Here is a 23,774-nt window from a genome sequence, read left to right on the forward strand (position 1 = left end):
GTACAGGTCTGTGAATCATCAGGCTCACACATTTCCCAGCACTCACCATATCACATACCCTCCCCAGTGTCCATAACCCAGCCACCCTCAGCTCTAAACTTCTTTTTTTAAAACTTAACCCAAACTACAGGTTTGTTGAACATGGTTTCTAGTTTTGATTCATATATGACTTTATTGCAGCAAGATAAGGCTGATCTTATCCGACCTAAACGTAAATATGAAAAGAAGCCCAAAGTCTTACCATCGTCTGCTGCTGCTACTCCTCAACAGACGAGTCCTGCTGCACTGCCAGTCTTTAATGCTAAAGATTTAAATCAGTATGACTTTCCCAGCTCAGATGAAGAACCTCTCTCCCAGGTAAAGATAACGAATTTCCCTGTGAGTATAGAGGAGAAATGGAGGAAGTCACATGTTTCGACTCACTTCATTTTATTTTAAAGGTTTTGTCTGGCTCTTCGGAAGCTGAAGAAGACAATGATCCCGATGGTCCTTTTGCTTTCCGTAGGAAAGCAGGCTGTCAGTACTATGCTGTAAGTTTCAAGTTCTCTTTTTAAATAACAAACTGTTCACCTTTAACTGACAAACTAAAATAATTTGGATTTTTTTTTTTTTTAGCCTCATTTAGACCAAACTGGCAACTGGCCTTGGACTAGTCCTAAAGATGGAGGATTAGGGGATGTACGATATAGATACTGCTTAACTACCCTCACCGTACCCCAAAGGTGTATTGGATTTGCACGAAGACGGGTTGGGCGTGGTGGAAGGTAAGTATTTCTATATTCCTAGCATAGGGACAGTAGGGACATAGACAGTAGGGTAATCAAATCTAGAGCTTAAAGAGAGGGAATCCTTCTAAATAGCTCATTTGTTTCCATTTTCTATTCTTAACTGATTTTTGGCTGAAATACTTAAACTGCAGAAAGTTGTTTCAGAAGTTCTGGGAGGTATTAGGACAAAGGGTTGAATAAGCTAAGAAATGTCATGTAACTATTACACTAAGTTGTTTAACTCCTCAGTGAAAAGGCTCCAGAATGTCGCGCTTGGGTGTCTCAGTTGGTTGGGCATCTGACTCTCGGTTTCAGCTCAGGTCATAATTGTTGGGTTATGAGGTGGAACCCTACATGGGGCTCCACACTCAGGGCTCAGTACGGAGTCCGCTTGAGATACTCTGTCTCTCCCTCTGCCCCTCCCCCCGCATGCTGTGTATGTCTCTCTCTCTTTCTCCTTGTCTCAAATAAATAAATAAAATCTTTAAAAAAAAAAAAAAAAAGCTCCAGGATCCATGCACGACCTGACTTTGACATCCCAGTTTATCAGGATCTGATTACTCTTCTTCTTTTGTTTAAACATGATAGAACTCCTATACTTCTATATGCCTTTATGTGAGAATTTGTGTGGGAGGCAGGAAGGAATTACAGAGCACATGAAAGTGAAAAAAAGAAAGATACTCTCATGTAGGTGAAAAAAAAAAAGAACATAATATCAGGGTGTATTCAGAAAGAAACTTTAGGCCATAATTTATAGTGAATTATGGCTTATACATGTTTCTTTCGTTTTTCAAATCTTAATTGCAGTTTTTAATCAACTAAACATTAGTTTAGAATTGTCTGGGCACTGAAATATATTTTGTTTAATGCTTTTCCCCCATTATTATGTTGACATCAATAGTAGTGAAAATTCTGTATGTTGGCTGTATTTTATTCTATACTAGCATAGTCGTTCTAGTATTTTAAGATGGAATCATTTATAAGTATATAAATAACATAAAAATATATCTTCTAGAGTAGTGGATCTTAAATATTTTGTTGATAAGAAATTTTAGTGGCATAAGATATCCCAAAGATCACATAACCTTTTACTGCTTTTCTTCTCCCTCCCCTACCTACCCCAGCAAAAAAAAAAAAAAAAAAAAAAAGTTTTGCTTAATAGAGAACAGATATTTGGAAAGTGTTTTGGGGCTTTGTAATGGAAATAAAAATCTTTGGTTCAAAAGCAGTTTGGAAAGAAAAATAATCTCATGTTTTATCAGTAACTTCTACTGATAGACCAACTCAGGAACTGTTAGAAGGCACTTGCTGATGTAAAATGAATAGTGTACCTTATTCTTTAAGGTGAATTACTCTCTTATTTAATCAGATCATTATAAAGTAAAAGAACTTTTATCAGAAATTGAGAATTTACCAAAAAAATTTGAGAATGTAGCTGTTACAGGGCCAAATACTGAAATAATCAAATTTACAGCTTGCGGCTTTGGGGAATTGGGAAGGTCTTTTTTATATAATTTTTGAATAACTATTTTACATATATGTTCCTGCCTTATTTTTAATAGGGTCTTACTGGACAGAGCTCACTCAGACTATGACAGTATGTTTCGCCATCTGGATTTGGAAATGCTTTCCTCTCCACAACATTCTCCAGTCAATCAGTTTGCCAATACCTCAGAAACAAATACCTCGGACAAATCTTTCTCTAAAGACCTCAGTCAGATACTAGTCAATATCAAATCATGTAGATGGCGGCATTTTAGGCCTCGGACAACATCCCTACATGACAGTGACAATGATGAACTCTCCTGTAGAAAATTATATAGGAGTATAAATCGAACAGGAACAGCACAACCCGGGACCCAGACATGCAGTACCTCCACGCAAAGTAAAAGTAGCAGTGGTTCAGCACATTTTGGTATGTTTATTTGTTATGGTGTACATTTCTATAGAAATGTCAGGTTCATCCATTTTCTGAATATGTGGTTTAAAAGTTCCTTTCTCTCAAAATAATGAGAAAAAAAGGACCTAGGTTAAGTATCTATTTGAATTCTGTTTGTACATGTGTTTTCACTTAAACACACCCACATGCAAAGTTGATTTATTACTACTTAATGTATGACATTTGTTTCCTGGATAAACTCTGTGAACCCACAATTCACAATTCAGCAGCTGTATTTTCAAAGAGTACGAAAAGAAAATGGGCCATTAATTATGACTATTTTATGCTTGGACACTAATCTAGTCTTTTATTTAAACTGTTTAAAAGTAGACCAGCAAGTTAGGAGATGTGTAAAAGCCTTATCTGCTGACAGTAATGCAAAATAATTTATAAAAGAAACTAATTTTTCAGGGAACAATACTTAAAGGATTATTTTAATTTTTTAGGATTATTGTAATTTTGGAAACATTTCCAGATAACATCTACTTTAGCATTATGACTACATTGTGAAGTGTTTCTAAAATAAATGCTGTTTTTAAATATTCTTAAAATTTTAGTTTTCTCTTTGAAAGCATAGATCTGTGTTATTTGAGGCATGTAGGCTACAGAAATTCCCTGTTAAAATTATGTTACCACAGATTTTTGTAAAGGTAATTTAAATACAGATTTTGAAGGGACTGTAAAGATACTTATTGTGTCACCCTAATTATCTGGTAAGGCTATAGTTAAACTTTATAATAAATACGAAATGTGCTGCTTATTCTTAAAGATCTCCAGAAAAGCTTCCATAAACTAATTTACTTTGTGTTTGGAAAACAAGTACTTCTGTGAAATTTAAGTCTTTAGCTCATAAGAAAAATAATCACATTTCAGAAATCAACTAGAAGATAATTTAAATTATCCTGAGTCCTAATGGTTTGGGATAGTCCCACTAACTTCAGAGTGTATACTTTGGAGAGTCAGTTTCTCTTAGCGATTACAGTCTTAAAAAACAAAATAAAGCACTTTTCAATATGGAGGATGATTCGTATAGTGTGCGAGTTTAGAGATTTTAAAAGTGTAAACTTGTGATATGTTTTCCTTGGTAGATACTTAAGCTGTGTAAATTCCTTGAGATTTCTTGTAGAAAACTGGCATGTTTGATCAATCCCCATTTTCTTGCCCCTTAAAGTAGAGAACTTGAGGGGTGCCTGGCGACTCAGTCAGTGGAGCACGAGACTCTTGATCTCTGGGCTGTGAGTTCATACTCCACGTTGGGTATAGAGATTACTTTAAAAAGTAAAATCTTAAAAAAAAAAAAAAAATAGAGATCTTTTAATGATCTTTTTTATGTAAATTGTTTTGGTATACTACATAAGTAAACATCAATATTATGAAACTACTTGATTTGTATTTTCCAAAGAATATTAAAAAGTGAACATTGAACCAGTAGTATTACCAAAAGTTTAGCTGAAAAACAATTTTTAGTAATGGTGTGATTCTCTTTTTAATCATGTCCTCCCCCATATAATGTGATACAACCTTTAAAGAGTGGGTTTATCAATTTTTTTGTTGCACGTAATTGTTTTCAATTTTCCCTTAATTTTTACTAGATCTTTTGTATACTTAGAGAATAGATGCCTACAGATTGCTATTTTGTAATGCTTTATTCTTTCCTATTTGTGAATATTCCAAAAACCTAAGGCTTTTCTCTTTATGCTCTACAAAGTATATTTTAGTAGAGGCCCTATCATATGTACATTTAACTTAAGTGAATTCAGCTATAGGTCCCTGGAGAAGAAAATAAAATTTTAACAGTTCAGAAGTTATACAGAGTTCTAAATACAATGCTACTGCAAGAATACATTGTCCAGAGTGGGCCACTCTGGGAATGGCAGAAGTGAATCTGTTAATTGTTGCTCTCAGAGTGTCTGTGCCTCCATTTTTGCTTCATTCTGAGGTTAGGCATTGCACCTCCATCAGTATAATTGTAATTTTAAAGATAAATTTTTCTGTATAGCATGGCCCCCAAATACAAGCCTGACTATGTCATCTGGTACTCAGCCACAGAACCTGATCTAGTCTGATACCAGAGGAAAAACAGTCTTTGCTGTGCTTATTGAAAGAGATACACCCATCGTGGGAGACTCTAAAGGAATATTCAAGGCTTAATTTTTACGATACTGACTTTAGAACCTAACCACTATATGAGATAGGAGTCAGTTGATACATACTTGTCTGCTGCGTAAGCCAAATACTTTGATTTAGCCATTTTTTATTAGTAATTATTTTAAATATTAATATTTACCTATATGCTATGGCATAGTGATGCCCTCTGGACTGATTTTCCTTTTTCTAAATATCACCTGTAAGAGCCCATTTTTTCTCATTTTCAAATAGGAAATTCTAAATGAGGATATCAGGAGCCCATTATTTTTAGTAAAGGGCATGAACTTTAACACACCAACCTTGTAGCTTCTGGTGCTCAGAATTTTTTTGCTTGCTTCCCAGTCTTGGCCATTTTGCATAGTTGTGTGGCCAGATGGGTAACCTGATTAGTCAGGTGCTAGAGTGCTTGATCTGGATAACACACAACAGAATGACACAATGTTGAGGAACTTGGGGAGACTTAAATATATGTGTATTTAGAATTTCTAGGACTAGATTTTAGTACATATGAACAAATTATGTATGTATTATATTTTAATAATCTTGAGTTAATATGTGATTGGGACAGTTTCTGAATACAGTCTACTGGGTTTTTTTTTTTTTTTCTTCTTTTAATCTATAAAAGTACCTTTGAAAATTTAGTGTTCAGTGACTATTCATTTGTTTGTGTTTAAGCTTGGGGCATATGACATGTCAGAATTAATACATTTTAGAACGCTATAATTTAGAAAGACTAAATAGGAAAGTGATTTTTAAACCACCATTATATGTATAGGATTTTAATTCCCAGTTCCCACTGAGATTTCATTAGTGTTCTAAATAATTTTCCTAAGCTCACATATCTCTACTAAAGATTTGGTTTATTTTCATAAATTAATAGGATATATGTAGCTGGCATGATAACTTCTATGTCTCAGGATTTGTAGCTTACTTTAATACATTTTACTTCATAAAATTTGTAACATTCAGTTTTCAGAGGAACTCTAGATTCAAGCATTGAGTATTTTCATGGTTAGAGTTTATAAATCCGTAGGACCTTAATCCTTATCCAAGTGTGTTTCACAGTTCAAAATTACACCCTTAGCAGGATGTGAAGTAGCACCCATAGTAGCAGAATTGATAGTTCTGTAGTTTTGTGCTGAAGTGCAAGATTAGACCACAGATAATCTCGTGTTCAAGTAATTCGCAGCCAGATGAATTCAGATTAATTCATATTTGGCCATCTAAGGAAATACACCTTATTTTTCTTTTCAGGCTGGATTTCTGGGTGGCTGTTAAGTGCTTATGAACCTCAAAGCTATCATTCAAGCTTACTGGCTAGGGGATCATACTTTAATACTCTCTGAAGTCGTTTTATTTTATATTTCTTTAAAGTTACCTTTTCCTGTATTAAAATAATTTTCTGCCTATATACTGCTCAGAGAAATTTCGAATCAAGTGTTATCTTTTAAAATAGGTGTTTAGGTTTATTGGGGTTTTTTGGTTTTGGTTTTGGGGTTTTTTCTTTACTAACAAAACAGTATATATTTTAGTGATCTTAAATCTGTCTTCTCAAACTGGATTTTCAGATTGTTAATTTTTTTCTAAGTACCTGTCACCCTCACCTACTCCCACTTTGATTATCCGTTGGTCTGCTCCAGCTGTGGGAATGTGACTTAAAGGGCAACAGCCTGAACTATTCTAGGTGTTGGCGTGCCTCACTGTAGTTTCCTGTCCAAGTGGACTGGTAACATCTTAACTTACTTCACCTGAATTTCTACTCCAGAGAATTGTTAGCAACTACCAAACAATGGTAGTTTCTGACCTTTGTCTAGATACCTTAGGGAGGGGAGATTCAGCAATTTTCTAGATCAGGTTATTCTAGAGTTGGGAATCTCGTTTAAAAATTTGTCCATATATGAACAAAAGCTGCCTCCTTAAATTTAAATCTACAGGTTCCTCTTTTGCCCTTAGAAGCATCCTGAATAAATTTTTAATCACATCGCTCACATGACTCTTCTCCCATACCTAGACACCTAGTCAGGTGCTATATATGTGAGGTGTGTTTTTTTTTTTTTTAAGCTCTTGATTCATACTGGTGGGTACATTAAGAGTTTATTTCTTGTAAATAATATTAAATCTAAAACTTTGGTCTGTTTCTTTTTATATTTAAAATTTCAGTGGTCTGGGGGTGGGTTCCCCCCCCTTCTATTATTATCTATCTTTGTGACCTCAGATGAAAGTTTCTTCATCTTTAGTGTGAAGTTGTAGGAGGAAATCACCAAGGATGTCTCCCGACCTAAAAATTTGGGTTTCTATGAAATGCTTCTGATTCTAGGTTTGGTCATCTGTCCATGAAACCATGCTGTCCATCTTCATGTTAATTGCAAACTTGACTACCACACCCTATCTGGAGGTAGACCTAGAACCGTAACACTTTCTACCTTGATAGAGATTAGGGAAATAATGGTTATTTCTGTTTATTTCTGCTTAGCATTTGATTAGACTTTGAATTATAATGCCATCTGAAGTCCTCAGTTTTCTGTATAAAAACAGTATAAAACCCAGTTCAGATTGTATTTGCCCAGATTTACACCTTACCTTTGTCCAGGCTTTCCAGCTTACTCAGACAGCCTTTTGGATTGGAGATTTATTTCCCAGAAAAAATATAAAATCCTTGCATCACTTTGCTGAAAAGGGCTTTAGTAATCACCTAACTTAGATCTAAGTATTTTGGATGAACATAACTGAGCCCCCAAAAGTTTAGTTACTTGCCCAGGTATACTCGGCTAGTTATGATAAGAGATGGGAGCTTAAAAAAAAAAAATCAAGGTCTCTTGGCCCCTAGACCCATGGATTTTATTACCATCATTTTCAGCTTATATGTTGCTCGGTATATACAGTTATTCGAGATCATTTATGAAAAATGCCTGTGGAAACCTTCGTAATTAGACTCCATATATATAGAAATGCTTCTAAGCAGTAGGTTGACAGTAATGTTCTCAAATCATGCCGAGTATTAGTTCCATTTTTATTTCTAAATCTTGTACTAGGAAGAAGTTAATAGTTGTTTAAAAGTGTACTTCACAAGACCCTCAGAGACCAAGGATTAAAATGTTGACTTAAATTAGGGAAGAAATGTTTGGAACTTTTTCCAAGTCAGTTTCTAATTTATTATTGCTAATAAAACATACACAAACACAAAGTTCTAAATAGTATTTTCATTCATATAAATGGAGTTTTTTGTAAATAGAACTTCAGTGAATGCTAAATTACTGTTTTTGTAGATAAATAATGACCTGACCTTGTAGGAATGATCCTTTTTTTAAAAAATTTACTGAACATCCCCTGCTAGGAAATTCAAGACTTAGGCAACTCACTCAAACTTAGGAAGTTAAAGTGTAAATCTCAAAAACATACTAGAAAAACTATTTAATAAACTGAGGATCTTTAGGTTTAAACAGTTGCTTTTTATGGATTTTTTTAAAACATAGATAAATGTTACATTAATTATAAAGAATCAGGGCAGCATTGATTTTTGTATTTTCTTCAAATTTTGATTCAGCACATTTCTATTATATGGAAATGGTCATTTTGACACAAAATTACTTTCAATATTTAGAAGTTATCTTATTGTCAATAAGTCTTCCCTGTAGTATTCAGATCTGAGAATTACAACATAGTAGGGAAAGAAACGCATCAAAGGACGGATATCAACTATTTTACAACAACAAATTACGTTTTTGGTCTTGTAGCCCAAGAATTTAGTTCAAGTGTAAAGCCTGTATAAACACTAATAATTTCTGGAGTTCTATTAAATATCATTTCATAATTTTCTGATCCATTCAGAATATGGTAGAATTTCTACCTAAACATTTTGTAGTGGTACCACTCAGAAAATCTGTATCATGGAAGATAAAGATTCTTTATGAGTTATGAGTGAAAATTATAAAACGTGATGAAGTGATATTCTCTTCAACTAAATCATTAAAATGCAGCTAAAGACAACAAATTAGGTGACAATGTTTTGAAAACATTAAACTTTAGATTGAGGAAATTTGCATTGCATGATTTATAGATTCCCTGGTATTCAGGGATGCATGATAACCTTTTTTGTGTTTTGAAATAATCCTTACCCAAACATCACAGGTTTCTTAAAGAAGCCTCCTTTAAAGTCAGATGTTGTGATTGTATGTGCCCTTTTTTTTTCCTTTTTTTAATTGGCAAAAATAAGAAAAGAAAAAGGTTTCCTTTTTAAAAACTGCACACACTTTTTTTGGGGGGTAATAAATGAACATTTTTTTGTTTGTTTTTTTTAGAACTGAGCTCTCCATAGACAAACATAAGTAGCATAACACAGTGTCTTTCCTCAGACATCATTCTGTACAGTAAATCAACATAAACAACTCCGTTCTTATTGACTGGATTTTTTCCAGGTGGGTTAATTGGGTGGGGAAAATTAATTAACCTTAACATTTGGAGCCTCTTTTCTTCCTGTTAAAGGATGAGTTCTTTAAAAAAAATAAAGGTAATAAACCAACAACCTTATATTCCACGTAGAGGGAATGTATGTAATGGCTGAAATTAGAAAAAATGTCAAACAATTAGTATTGATACACAGAACTATTAGGGATCATCTGAATGCATTGGGACAGTAATATGAGTAAACGAGAAACCAAATGGTAACTATCAGATTTCTTCTCAAGCTCAGTGCAAAGTTGAATTCCAAATAAGTGGATTTAAAAAGCTGGATTACCTTTTTACATTGTCTAGCACAAGTGTCACAGCTTACAAAAATAATGGTTCTGGAACTTGAGAAGTGAGTTCTCTTTCCTATGTTGTTATAACTCGGGAAGTTTATAATTTTGTGTTGCTTTGAACTCAAGCCACTCCTGTTAAATGTGGTTGTAAAAATGTGGAATTTTTCCTATGGAAGTGATCTTTAGCAGGATCATGAGCCTTTGTCAGATACTTTAAATTTGCACAAAAGTTTTTTTAATGCTGAAATTTGTTTTGGTACTGTAAGATGTGTGTGCTCTGTGCGTTTTTATAAAGTGTTTTCCTTGTTTTATGTTCAGCATTTACAGCCGAACAATACCAGCAACATCAACAGCAACTGGCACTAATGCAGAAACAGCAGCTTGCACAAATTCAGCAACAGCAAGCAAATAGTAATTCCTCCACCACCACTGCACAGGTGAGGGATTTGTCTGTCTTATGATTATCCCTCATTGTTTCCCACCAGAGTTCATCTCTAATTACCAACTGTTGTCATAGAACCTTGCATCTAACCAGCAGAAAAGTGGCTTTCGCCTGAATCTACATCATAGCCATTCTATACAGGGTTTAGAAAGAACATTACAGGTGAGTATGGAAGCTGTTGCCTCTGCTCCCTATTTTAAAAAGTAAAAACGAAAAAGCATAGTTAAATGAGATCAAGACTCTGTCTTCCAAGTCTGTGCTATAGACTGTGAATTTACCTCTTTAATATATAATCCCACCCAGCTCATAATGTTGGATATTTTAATTAGTACTAAAATTTGAAGTTATCATACTAAAACTCTTTTACTATTAAAAGAAATCACTTTTAAACCTCAAGCATGGTAAATGTTTGCCATTTAAACACACGTAAGGCTTAAAGGCTGAAATTCGAATCTCAGCATCTTGGAGGAAAAATTCATTTATAAAAACTCAAGGAGCCTCTTAATTTTTAGGCCAAGTTATGATGTGATATTTTGTTATTTCTGTTCTAAAGGGATAGTTTCCTTACTGTCCCAAAGGTGCCTTTGTTTATGTATGTATATATGTGTAAGTTAGGTGAAAGAAGCTTACATACTCATTTTTCATTTTATGTATTTGCAAATCACTGAAATGTTTTACTAGCATATTTCTTGTCTGACACTTTGTGTCAGAGGTTTACTGTTTCCACATTATAGGTTTCTTTTCGTAATAGACTGGTCCATATTACATATTGTCACACATGAAAACCAAAATTCATAATGTCTGAGTTCTTAGATCACTTGAGCGTTCTTCAGATTTGTGACTGTCAAAAGAAATGAATATATTTCAGTGGTTTGCTACTCTGGTTTATATTCAGACTGATTGTGGATTACCTGTGTAGCTTTAATGATAATTCATTGAGACCAAGCAATGCTTAGATTTGTTTTGTATTTTCTTTTTAGGGTTTTGTTTCCAAGACTTTGGATTCTGCTAGTGCTCAGTTTGCTGCTTCTGCTTTGGTGACATCAGAACAACTGATGGGATTCAAGATGAAGGATGATGTGGTGCTTGGAATTGGGGTGAATGGCGTCCTTCCAGCCTCAGGTAAAGATAAAGACATTTAGGGGCACCTGGGTGGATCAGTTGGTTGAGCATCCGACTCTTGATTTCAGCTCAGGTCATGACCTCAGAGTCATTTGATTGAGCCCCACAAGCCCTGCCTTGGGCTCCGTGCTCGGCAGGGAGTCTCCTTGAGATTCTCTCTCTCCCTCTCCCCTCCATCCCTGCACGCACATGAGCGCGCGCGCTCTCTCTAAAATAAATCTCTCTCTAAAATAAATAAATCTTAAAAGAAAAGGGCAAAGACATCTAAATTGTTCTGATGTTTGTAACATATCTATAATAAACAGCAAAGTTGTACATTGTTTCAATGCTTCTTTCTTTTTCTCTAGGAGTATACAAGGGCTTACACCTCAGTAGTACTACACCAACAGCACTTGTACACACGAGTCCATCGACGGCAGGTTCAACTTTGTTACAGCCTTCAAACATGACACAGACTTCGAGTTCCCACAGTGCACTGAGTCATCAAGTAACTGCTGCCAATTCTGCAACAACTCAGGTTCTGATTGGGAACAACATTCGATTAACTGTCCCTTCATCAGTTGCCACTGTAAACTCTATTGCCCCTATAAATGCACGACATATACCTAGGACTTTAAGTGCTGTTCCATCGTCTGCCTTAAAGCTGGCTGCCGCAGCAAACTGTCAAGTCTCCAAGGTTCCATCTTCGTCCTCTGTAGATTCAGTTCCAAGGTCAGTAGTTACTTGAAGCCTAAAATGTTTGCAAAATATGAGCTCAAACTTAAATCCTCTGGCAGTGCTCTCTACTTATTTGTGCTTTTTGTTCTTTTCCTTATCTACATTATAAATGGATAGATGAGAATTCCTTACTTATTCAGGAGCTAAACAGATAAGTATTATAATTCAGTATTGTTGAGAATTTGAATTAAATGATGTACTGAATGTTGCATATGTGCTTTGGACGTCACTTTCTTAGTATAATGACAGTTTACAGTGATCTCATTTCCCACCTTTGGGTGGGGGGAGTTCTCTTTAGAATAGAATGTTTCTTTTGTCTGTTTTCTGCCGTAGTTTCTCATGTGAACAATTGATATAACCCACCCGAGGCTTATGCTGAGCTGCTCTTAATAATGTAAATAATGTAAAACCTAGGCTTACAGTATTAATGCCAGGTCAACTTTTACTCAGACTTATTTTTTGTGCTAGTTTGTCTTGTTGGGTTTCAGTAGATGGTTTACAATATCTGCTGGGGCTCTCCTGTTTTAACTATTAATGGTAATTAGAGTCCTGCTATTTACAAAGTACTATGAGGGAAACAAAAAGAGAAAGACAAGGGATTTTTAGTTTAGTTAGAAGACAAGCATAAAAGTGTAAAAATTTAGTAATGGTGACTGTAAATAATAAGTGAAAATCATTCCTGTATTACAAAGCATCGTATCCTTGTCAAATTAATTGTATAGATTATTGCTATAATTTCAATATAAGGAGAAATCTTTTCACACCAGTGGCATTCTGGGAAAGTTCTACAGAATAAGATCAGATTTGATCTTGGTTGAGCAGAAAAGAGAATCTGACAAACACAAATGTGTTCAGAGGTTAACGACTAGTTTGTCTAGAGGTTTGGGAAGGCTAGTAGTTGAAGTTGGAATGGTAAGAGGAGGGCAGACTTTGGAACAGCTTGGATGCCAGGCTGATAGGTAGACTTCCTCGGCCGGGAGTGGCCCAGGAGGGAGGAGGAGCAGGCTTTGCAGCAACAGACAGTAGCCTTAAGTTTCCAAACCCATGCATCCCTATCTGCTTCTCAGCTTAATAGTCATCATCTGCTCCATTCAGAGCCATTCTTACTAGCATTCTGGGTCTAGTCATAACTAATCAGTTACAGTTCTTAAATGTATAATACCTGGTTTTCATTGCTATAGAATTACATAAACATGGAACACTCGCAGTGTATGGTGAAGTTTAACTCACCTATTTTAGTCCCTTTGTTTTAAAGATGAGGGAAAAGAGATCCAGAGAAGTTAATGGATTTCTACAAGCACGCTCAGCAGTGTGGATGCTAGAACGGCTATGACCCTGGTCTTCTAATTGCCAGCTCAGTAGCTGTCCTGCTCAGCGGCACATATGAAGTCCTGACAGGAATGAACCTCAGTCACATCTGTTCCTTTTTCAAAACTTTTGTGAAAGGTTTAAAAGAAGAAGGAAAGTGAAACTACCGGCTAAATTGGGAATTCTTTATGTTTTTGACAGTTGGGTTGCTTGGCTGCTCTTAGAGTTTTTTTGGTCATATAATTGACCATGGAATTGATGGTAGACAACAGCCCGACTTCTGGTTGTATATGCCTAATAATGTGCTATAAAAGCCCATAGTCCTCTACTTGTGTCTTAGCCCCAGAGAGAGTCACATTTCTTCCTCTGATTAAAAATACTTCCTTTTTTGGGGCTCCTGGGTGGCTCAGTGGGTTAAGCCTCTGCCTTCGGCTCAGGTCATGATCCCAGGGTCCTGGAATCGAGCCCCGCATCGGGCTCTCTGCTCAGCGGGGAGCCTGCTTCCCTTCCTCTCTCTCCACCTGCCTCTCTGCCTACTTGTGATCTCTGTCTGTCAAATAAATAAAATCTTTAAAAAAAAAAAAAACTTCCTTTTTTTATAGGGAAGATAGTCTTGTTTTGTTGAATTAGTGTTTTGTTCCGTTTGTTGCTGATGGGTAATTGAATTGAACTTTATTTCAACAGGGAAAATCATGAATCAGAAAAGCCAGCACTGAACAACATAGCAGACAACACAGTAGCGATGGAGGTGACGTAGCTTCCTCAGGAGCCGAGCTGCAGCCTGGGGACTTGACTCGGTGCTATGCATCAGTAGCGTTTTGAACGCAAGGGATGACGGAATGCAGCACATGCGTTTCTGTGGCAGCTGTGGGGACTTGACAGCAATGCTCATCTCTCATGCTTCAGTTTTTCTTTTCTTATTGTTAATAGGAGAAAATCAACATCTGTAAATTAAGAATACAGCAATTATCTGTACAGTACTGCATATTTGTAATACCCTTGTATATATGTTACTTGAATACAGAAATGTTCATTTGTGATGCTTTGCACTTGGGGGTGGGGGGTGGGAGGGAAATAAATTGCAACAAAGAGTGTGAGATGTGAGATTGTATAGAGATGAAGTGTCATCACATCATGTGCATGGTGCGGAACCTGCTGTTTTATCTATTTATTGTGCCGTGTTTACAGTTTTTTGTACACTGTACCTTCATTGGTTCCTGTGCTGTAGTAAATGTGTTAGGTAGCTGTGGACTCCTTGGTATTTTGTAAATGGTAATAACATAACTTGGTTCCCCTCTGGGTCCCTGAGTTTTCTGTGTATCATGTGAAAAAAATGGTGACATACATACAGAATTTTACAAAAAAAAAAAAAAAAGGCATCAGTTTTTTAAAAAAAAATGGGGAATGTACTGTTAAATGGGGATCTTCCTGGTCTACTATCATTAGGACAAGTAACAAGCTAAAAATGAAGTCTCTTGAATCTTCCCATCCCCACTTGCCCACAAAGCTGTGGGCAGTTTCTGGTACTTCAAGCACTAATGTTATGTTGCTGCTCTACAAACAGCCCAGTAGTCCCATTTCCTTCCACACCAAAAAGTGTTAAATCAAGTATGCAAATGGAGTCCTTACAACTGGAGTTTATGTTGTCTTGCCCTTTTTTTAGCACAAAAAAAAAATTGTACTTTTTTATTGTCGAATTGTTTAAAAGACTTCATTCTTTACTTGTTCTTATAAAAAGGATATAAGGGAGAAGAATGCAGTAATTGCTGTACGTGTATCATCATTCCAGTTTCTAAAAACAGCCAGCCAGCTTTTTTCCTTTTAAGATTCTCCAGAAGGCTGCAAGGCCAGAACCACAAATATCGGGTGCCTTCCTTTGGAAATATTTGACCTCTCTTCTGTGAAGAGAATGGTACTTAACAGACTACTACTAGTGCTTTGTCAGTACCGAAGTCTGAATGCCCAGTCCAATGGCATACATTATCCTTAAGGTTTTTAATCCCACCTGGAAAAATTGTGATAGAATTCTCACAAAATAAACCCAGGGCATTACATGTTGACAAACTAATGTGTAGTGGTCTTTTGCTTTTATTTCCAACCCAAGAACTTCGTGTGACTTCAATTAAAATCACTCGGTAAAGATGGGGATGGGAATGGGAGGTGATGACTTTAAGTTCATTTTTTTCAACAATGATTATTAAATGATTACATATGCTTAGATCCTGGAACAGTGGGAAAAGGCATGCCTTCATGGAGTTTGTAATCTCATTGATAAGGTTTAAATTGTATTATGATAAGTATTAGGGAAAAAATTAATTCAGGGAATGGGGAGAAGCGGTGCTAGGGTGGGGTAGAGGTTTCTGTTTCAAGCAAGGTCGGCAAGGAAAAATCTCACAGACATGGTGACTACATGGTCAGTATTGATCAGAGACTTGAATGGGGGGGAGCATGCCAGGCAGAAGATAAGTACAAAGATCCTGAGTTGGGAGTGTGCCTGGCTTGCTAAAGGAGCAACACCATGACTGTGCAGAGGGAAAGAGGAGCGTCGGGTCGGTTAAGGTGTAATGGGAAATCTGCTGATGGAGGGCCTGGTAGGTGATTTTAAGGACTTTGGCTTTTACTCTGAGAAGGGAGTTTGAAGCAGGGAAGTGATGTGATATGAACAGGTGCATCTGACTTTGGTGTTAGAATTGACTATGGGGCAGCCCCGTGAGGAAGCAAATCCAGGCGAGAGACAAGAGTGACAAGGATAGTAAGGATACCCTAGTGGGCCCATGGCTGTCTAAGCAACAGAAATTGAGAAGAGGCCAAAAGGGAGTTCCAGGCAGGGCTTTACACGGGCTTGTGCTCCAGCACAAAGGAAAGAACCCTCAGGCTGACTACCCAAGGAGAGATCATGGAGAGTTTTTTAAAGATGAAACTCAGGTGGGTAAAGAGTGATGTCTCAACATGTAGAGGCAGGGATTTATTCGCACCTGTGCCCCTAAAGGTCATGCTTCTTGGTGCATCATGTATCCAATTAACATGTTAAGGCTCTACCCCCCAGGCATGGTTTTAGTATTATAATGAGGAAAGTTGGTGAAATGTCAGCACGGGGGTTCATCTTGGTGCAGGCTGGTTTGGTCTGGTCTTTGCCTATCTTTGCCTTTCAGGAGGCAGCCTCCCTCCACATTCCTGCAAAATAGTCTACTCAAGAGACAAAGAGTTGTTGGTTTTTTGTTGTTTTTTTCTGTTAGTATTTTTGTTTGTTTTGGTTTGGTTTGGATTTTGTTTTTTTTTGTTTTGTTTTGTTTTTGTTTTTGTTTTGAATGTAGAGGCAGCCTAGGGCTGCTGATTTCACAGTCAGCTTTGAGAGGACCCAAGTCCAGTCTTTGCTCTGTGTCAGCAGTGAGAAGTAGTCGGATTCTCTCCATATTTTAAAGCTCAGCCCAGTAAATTTTGTTCACTGAATAAACGTGAGGTACATGAGAGAATGAAGATTTAAAGCTGACTCCCAAGTTTTAAGCCTGAGCAATTGGCCACAGTTGAGAACACTGGAAGGAGTGGGTTTGAGAGAGTGAGGCCTGGGCTCCCGAAGTCCCCTTGTAATGCCTACTGTTCTTGGACAAATTTAGAAATGGATTGAGGAACAAGAAAATGAGTCTTCATCAAGCATACCCTTAGGAATTTGAAATGAGTCTTGCAGTGTGGTAGGGAAGTGACAGTCAAGAAATCAACATCCATGTGGCACGCCTTCATTTTAGCATACCAACACTGAGATGCAGAGAGAATACTAATTCATATTGTTCGCATTTTAAAATAATGAAGTTTATTCAAAATGGAGACTCCAGCCTCTAAATTTCTTGTGGTTTTTTTTTCATAGCCTTCATTACCAAGTTCATAATAGCCAAAAGTGAAGAATAATACAACAGAACAATTTAAACACTAAGATCTTAGAGAAAGAGACAAATAGATCAAGGGAACTTTGACATCTAGTCTAGTGAAAAACAACTATCATTTACTGAATACTTACAATGTAACATCCCATGCATAGTAATTATTTCATTATTTCATTTAATCCTTACAATAATCTTTTTATATAGATGCAAGGATTATCACCATATTATAGGTGAGATTCACTCAAAGTTATACAGTGAGTGGCAGACCAGGATTTGAACTCAACTGCCAAATTCCAAAGCTGTTGCTATTTGCTTCCCCCTACTTAGTGGCTAAACCCAGAAACAGACTTCTGACATAATTTCTTAGTAACCTTTGTTCCTGTTGTGCTCCTAAAGAACTGGTATTTGTTACACTTTTGTTCATTTCATGAGCAAAAGCCCAAAAATCCTCCCAAACGGACTTCTTACTTAAATATAAATTTTGGGGGCGCCTGGGTGGCTCAGTGGGTTAAAGCCTCTGCCTTCGGCTCGGGTCGTGATCTCAGGGTCCTGGGATCGAGCCCCGCATCGGGCTCTCTGCTCAGCAGAGAGCCTGCTTCCTCCTCTCTCTGCCTGTCTCTCTGCCTACTTGTCATCTCTGTCAAATAAATAAATAATCTTTTAAAAAAATAAAATAAATATAAATTTTGTTTCTTGAAAAGGACTATGTAAATAGTGTTTTCTGAACCCCAGATTTAAGAGTTCTGTGAATATTGTAATAATGTATAATATGCTACAACATTAATGTGTAATATGTTACAGACAGGTAAGCAGGATTGCAGGATTCCATACTCCTTATTAAGAACAGATCTACTTGTTTCTATTTTATATATTGATGTTCTTTATAAAATATAAATTCAACAAAAGGATTCTGCTGTTTTTAAAAAGTTTGGAAAAAGTGGCAATAGAGAAATGGACAAATAGCACATTGATACAACAAACATTTATGAACTGTGCCAGGCACTATTAGATGCTGGGAACCCAGCAATGACTGAAGTCCCTACCCTCAGTGTCGGGGACATTTTCATAGGGTATGCATTGGTCATCACTGAAAGAGCCAGATGACAATTCTAGTATTTTCTCACAAGAGTATATTCTGAAAAGTTAGGCACAAAAGAAAAAAAAAGTTTCATATAGGCAAATGTATAACTGCATTTTGGAAGAGAATCCAGTCTTAGAGAACAATCCACCCTACTTCTGTAGTTCTATAAATCAAAAGGGGGTTGGTATTTAGGACTATTAGTATCACAGAGCATTCATCTTTACTGAAGACTTGATTGCTGACCACATGTATTAGCTACCTGTGGCTGTAATAATAAATTAGCAAATGATGGCTTTAAGACGACAGAGATTTATTCTCTCACAGTTCTGAAGACCAGAAGTCCAAAATAAGTTTTTGGTGAGCTGAAATCAAGCTTGTCCGCAGGGCCATGCACCCTTTACGTTGGACGCTCTAGGCGAGAATCTGTTTCTTGCCTCTTCCAGCTTCTGATGGCTGCCTGGCATTCCCGTCTATGGCAGCAGCACTCTAGACTCTGTCCGTTTCTGTGTTCACATTTCCTTTCCTTCTCTTGGGTGTGTCTGAAAACTACCTCCATCTTTTATAGTTTACATGCAGTTGCTTCCAGGGCCTGCCCACATGACCCAGGATAAACTCTTCAAAGTCCTTAATTTAATCACATCATTTTCTCTGGAAGGTAATATTCACAGGTTGTGGGGATTAGGACTTGGATATATATTTGAGGCCACCATTCAACCTGCTATACCTCCATACTTTGTGGCTCCAAACATCCTACCAAAGGATAGTAAAAAAGCAAAACAAAATTTACCCTTGTATCAAGCCATTGTTTTAAGTAGCTAGAATTGATTTTTTTTTTTTTTTTTAGTTCTTATTTGTCTATCTCAAGAAAAAAAAAATCCTTAGGTTTCCTGAAAAAGTAGCTAGAATGATCATGGATCTAAGAGAATTTTATTGTGGATAGATTGAAAACATTTGGTCTCTAGTTTGGAAAGATGAAACAAGCTATGACTCAAGTCATTACGATGGATATACAAAGAATGAACTTGATTTTGTTCACCAGATACCAAAATTCTAGAAAACAGGAGAGCCTCCCTACCTCACCCCTACACACAAGAAAATATTTATGATTGGAGGAAGAACTATATAAGCTTACAGTGAGTGAATTTAACTTAATCAACTGTGCTTAGAAGTTAGCTAAATTAAGTTTAAAACAGATTTAATGTATGTAATAAAACTGATATGCTGTTATGGTCAAACTAGGGATTCTCTAAGATAAATCTTTATTCCCAAGTAGCCATCATAAAACCATCTTATTTCCCTTAAACTAATCTGATTTGACTCATCAGATTTTACTATTTATTACTTGAGTTCTTGACTCTAAATTCCATGCCTGTGCAATTCCATATGCTAACTACTAACCACATGGCAACTTAAATGTAAACTAATTAAAATTAAGCAAAATTAAAGATTCAGCTCCTTAGTCACACAAGCCACATTTATAATCCTCAAAGGCCATTTGGCATAGTAGCCACCATATTGGACACATTTACATCACTACGGAAAGTTCTAAGCAGTGATGTTCCAAAGCCATATATATATCAATCATTTCCACTTGAATGTCCTTTATCACACTTCAAACTCAGTATGTTCCATCCTAAGGTCATCTTTCCTCTTCCTCCTCACCCCTTAAGACTCCACATGTGCCATTTGGTTCTTCTCTAGTGTTCTCTATCTTAGTAAAGGGCACCACCATTTACCCATCATACTGAGCAAGAAACCTGAGTTTGTTTTCCTTCTACCTAACCTCCCACATTCATCAGGTAGAAATGATTTTTAAAAATTGTTCCACTTCTTTGCATCTCTACTACTGCCACCTTGTTCAGACCACCATAATCTCTCTTCTGGACTACTGCCGTGGTTCCCTAACTGCTCTTCTTGCTCCCAGTCTTAATTCTAAACCTTCCCCTATCTCATTCTGCTGCCAGAGCATTTTTTTCTAAAACCCAAATCTGATGATGTTGAATACTCTTGGAGGTGAGTTCCAAACTTCTTCACATGATCAAAGACCATCTTTGGCCATTTTCCCCTTCACATTTTCTACTCTGGCTGTAATAATAGCCAATGGTTATTGAGCTCTTACCAAATGCCAGCACTGCTTAAAGCACTGTGTTTGCATCATCTCATGTAATCCTCGCAACCAAGACCACTGGGTATAATTGTTCGGTTTCTGCTCCTATTAACTATGTGGGCTCATGTAAATGACACACTCCCAACTCCCCACTGCACAGTTTACAGATGAGAAAGCAACCTACCTCAGGTGGGATATAACTCCCAACCATTTTCACTCCTGAGTCCACATAGGTAACCAAAGGCCATATTTTAAATAACAGTCTAGTAACGGTCTAGCTTTCATGAGGACAAGTGCAAAGTATCACATTTGTGGATAAATAATACAAACCATATGTAGAATCTTGTGCTTTCAAAGCTAAGAGCTGTAAAAACCAAAGAGTTTTTGCTTCTAAGAAGAAATATTTCCTCTTTCTTCATCAGGTTCGAAGGTGGAAGAAATTCTTACAACTGCCCACCCTTTTCTAAAGTGAAGCAGCAAATCTTCGTGTTACTTGTTGGCCTTCCAAGAAATTTCATAGTCGAGACATAAATGACATCCTGATAGTTTGATTATTATGAATTTGGGGGCTGAACTGAAAGGTAAAAAATAAAAAAGACAATTATTAAATCTCGTTTAGTAAAACCCAATCTTATGTTTTTGTAGTTTTCTAAATTTTTGTGGAAATAATAGAGTACTTGGTCCATAAAACCAATGTAGGACATTCGAAGAGTTTAAAATCACAAGAAAAACTAAACTTAGTCATGTACAAATTAGTACTTTATATCATGGTAAAATTAGAATGAAGACATAAAGCTGGTTGTAAACCAATTTTATTAGCTCTAATTTGTACAAAAATTCATTTATTCAGCAGGAACATTATTACCAACTGTGCTCCACTATGCATTACAAAATCTGTATTTCTAAATCAAACTGTTAGAGTCTTTAAAATCATGCTTTGAAACTCTGAATGTGAGTATCTAATTCTGGCCAAGATGGAGTAACAAAGATCAGATTTACTCTCTCACCTAAAACACGAAACCAAACAAAGTACATAAAACACTCATTTTTAGGTATCAAACATAGGCAACAGAGGATAGTGAGCCCTGAGAGAGAGAAAAAAAATCAGTTGAGTTCTGAGGGGACACTGCAAAGAGGAGGAACTCAGAGCCTAGCAGTTGAGGAGAGAGAGTTGAGGAGGTGGAACTAGAAGTCCAGGAGGTCAAGGGCCAGAGTTCACCGAGCAAGTACTACAGAGTGCTGAAAAGAAAAACACCAGAGATTTGCAGAGGTCCTCCCTGATTATTCAGTGGTAAACTTAACAATGCATGTGTGTGAAGAAACTGCACAAGGATGAGGAAAAGCCACCAGAAAGATGTAGAGGCAACAATTCTTAAAGCTTAGTCAGGGCTGGGAGCAGTTTTTGTACTTAGTGGGCACACAGCAGAAACCCTCATAATTCATGAGGCATCAGGCAGAGTACTCAGAAGGTTATTGCCTCAATAGTAGGGCAAATTAGACTGTCCGCACTGGATCTGCCTAATCTGAAAAGCTAACTTCAAAAGAATCAAATCATTTCCAAGAAATCTACTTCCCAAAACCAAGCTCAAGAAGTTTTTAAAATTTTTTAAATTCTTAAATTAAAATTTTAAATTAAAAATTTTTACAGGCGGGGTGCCTGGGTGGCACAGAAGTTTGGGCATCTGCCTATGGTTCAGGTCATGATCCCCAGGTCCTGGGATCCCACATCAGGCTCCCTGCTCAGTGGGGAGCCTGCTTCTCCCTCTGCCTCTCTCTCTCATTCTGTCTCTCATGAATGAATAAATAAAAATCTCTAAAAATAAAATAAAAAAAAAAGTTTTTTTTTTTAGGGGCACCAAGGTGGCTTAGTCAGTTAAGCATCCACTTTCAGCTCAAGTCATGATCTTATGGACCTGGGATTGAGCCCCACATTGGGCTCCCTGCTCAGCAGGGACCCTGCTTCTTCCTCTCCTTCTGCCCCTCCCCCTGCTCGTGCTCACTCGTGCTTGTGTACTCTACATCTCTCAAATAAATAAATAAATAAAATCTAAAAAAATAATAATCTTAGCACCCCACAATGTAAAACTCACAATTTCTGGCATCCAATTCAGAATTATCTGGCATGCAAAGAAGCAGAGAAAGAAGCAGGGAAATACAACTGAATCAGGAGAAGAATCATGTGGAAGAGTTTTAAATGGCACAGATGAAAGAATTAATTGATTAAAAATGTAAAATCTGTTATAACTATATTTTAAATGTTCCAGAAATTAAAGGAAAACTAAGTGCAGAGATTGAAAATATTACAAAGACTCAAATAGAACTTCAAGATGGGAAAAATACAATGTTTGAGATGAAATTCAGAGTAGATTAGATACTGCAGAAGAAAAGACTAGTGAAATTGAAAACATGACAATGAAAGCAATCCAAAATAAGACATGGGTGAAGAAAAGTTAAAAAAAAAAACACAATGGGTCAGCTGAGGTATAATTTCTAATATATACATAATTGAAGTATAGAAAAGACAGGAAAGGAGGGCCATACTTAAATAATGACCAAAACCTTTCCAAATATGATCAAAACAATTCACAGACCTAAGAAAATCAATAGGCCACAAACAAAAAAAAAAAAAGAAAGAAAGAAAGAAAGAAAGAAATTTCATTAAAGCATATCATAAAAAATTGCTAAATATCATTGATAAAGAGAAAATTTCCTAAAACAACTAGTAAAAAAAATTAAATAAAACAACTAGTTAAAAAAAAACACCACACAGACAAACAAAAATAAGAATTACAGCAGATATTCACTGGAAGACATGAAAGCTAAAACAGATGAGCAATATCTTTACTGAACAAAAACCTATTAGTCCAGAGTTCTATACTTAGCAAAATTACCTTTTGAAAGTGAAGGTTAAATTTTTTTTCAGACATACAAAACTGACAGACTTCATCACAAGCAGACATCCATTACCAGAAATATTAAAGCTTTCACTGAAGCAGATGAAAATATTAGATTAAAATCTGGATATATACATATAAAGAACATTAGAAATGGAAAATATGGGGGCACCTGGGTAGCTCAGTCAGTTAAGCGTCCAACTCTTGATTTCTGCTCAGATCATGATCTCGGGATTTTGAGATCAAGCCCCACATGGGGCTCCATGCTGGGCATGGAGCTTGCTTAAGATTCTCTCCCGCTGGGGTGCCTGGGTGGCTCAGTGGGTTAAGGCCTCTGCCTTCGGCTCAGGTCATGATCCCAGGGTCCTGGTATCAAGCCCCGCATCAGGCTCTCTTCTCAGTGGGGAGCCTGCTTCCTCCTCTCTCTCTCTGCCTGCCTTTCTGCCTACTTGTGATCTCTGTCGGTCAAATAAATAAATAAATTCTTTAAAAAAAAAAAAAAAGAAAAGGCATTTGACAGATTCAACCCTTTCTCAAGACAAAAACACTCAACAAACTAGGAATAGAAGAAAACAATCTCAACATAATAAAGATCTAGGTGACAATGCCACTAACATCATACTCAATGGTGA

The 23,774-nt window shown here is 36.6% G+C and overlaps 1 protein-coding gene across 2 annotated transcripts in view; it reads left to right on the forward strand.

Annotated features, from left to right (window-relative positions):
• Window positions 1–15,250, forward strand: part of EPC1 (enhancer of polycomb homolog 1) — a 65,752-nt gene extending 50,502 nt beyond the window's left edge. The window contains exons 7-15 of one of the 2 annotated variants that reach the window (XM_080810998.1): window positions 181–357; window positions 441–530; window positions 616–764; window positions 2,330–2,682; window positions 9,912–10,030; window positions 10,111–10,197; window positions 11,016–11,157; window positions 11,505–11,868; window positions 13,867–15,243. In XM_080810998.1, coding sequence (XP_080667124.1) covers window positions 181–357; window positions 441–530; window positions 616–764; window positions 2,330–2,682; window positions 9,912–10,030; window positions 10,111–10,197; window positions 11,016–11,157; window positions 11,505–11,868; window positions 13,867–13,939 — 1,554 coding nt within the window. In that variant the 3' untranslated portion in view covers window positions 13,940–15,243. Of the gene's footprint in view, window positions 1–180; window positions 358–440; window positions 531–615; window positions 765–2,329; window positions 2,683–9,911; window positions 10,031–10,110; window positions 10,198–11,015; window positions 11,158–11,504; window positions 11,869–13,866 lie in introns of both variants that reach the window. The other variant, XM_080810997.1, reaches the window with a different exon arrangement.
• The last annotated feature ends 8,524 nt before the right edge of the window (window positions 15,251–23,774 follow it).

This window comes from Martes martes (genome assembly GCF_963455335.1).
Source record: "Martes martes genome assembly, chromosome: 8".
Lineage (NCBI taxonomy): Eukaryota > Metazoa > Chordata > Mammalia > Carnivora > Mustelidae > Martes > Martes martes.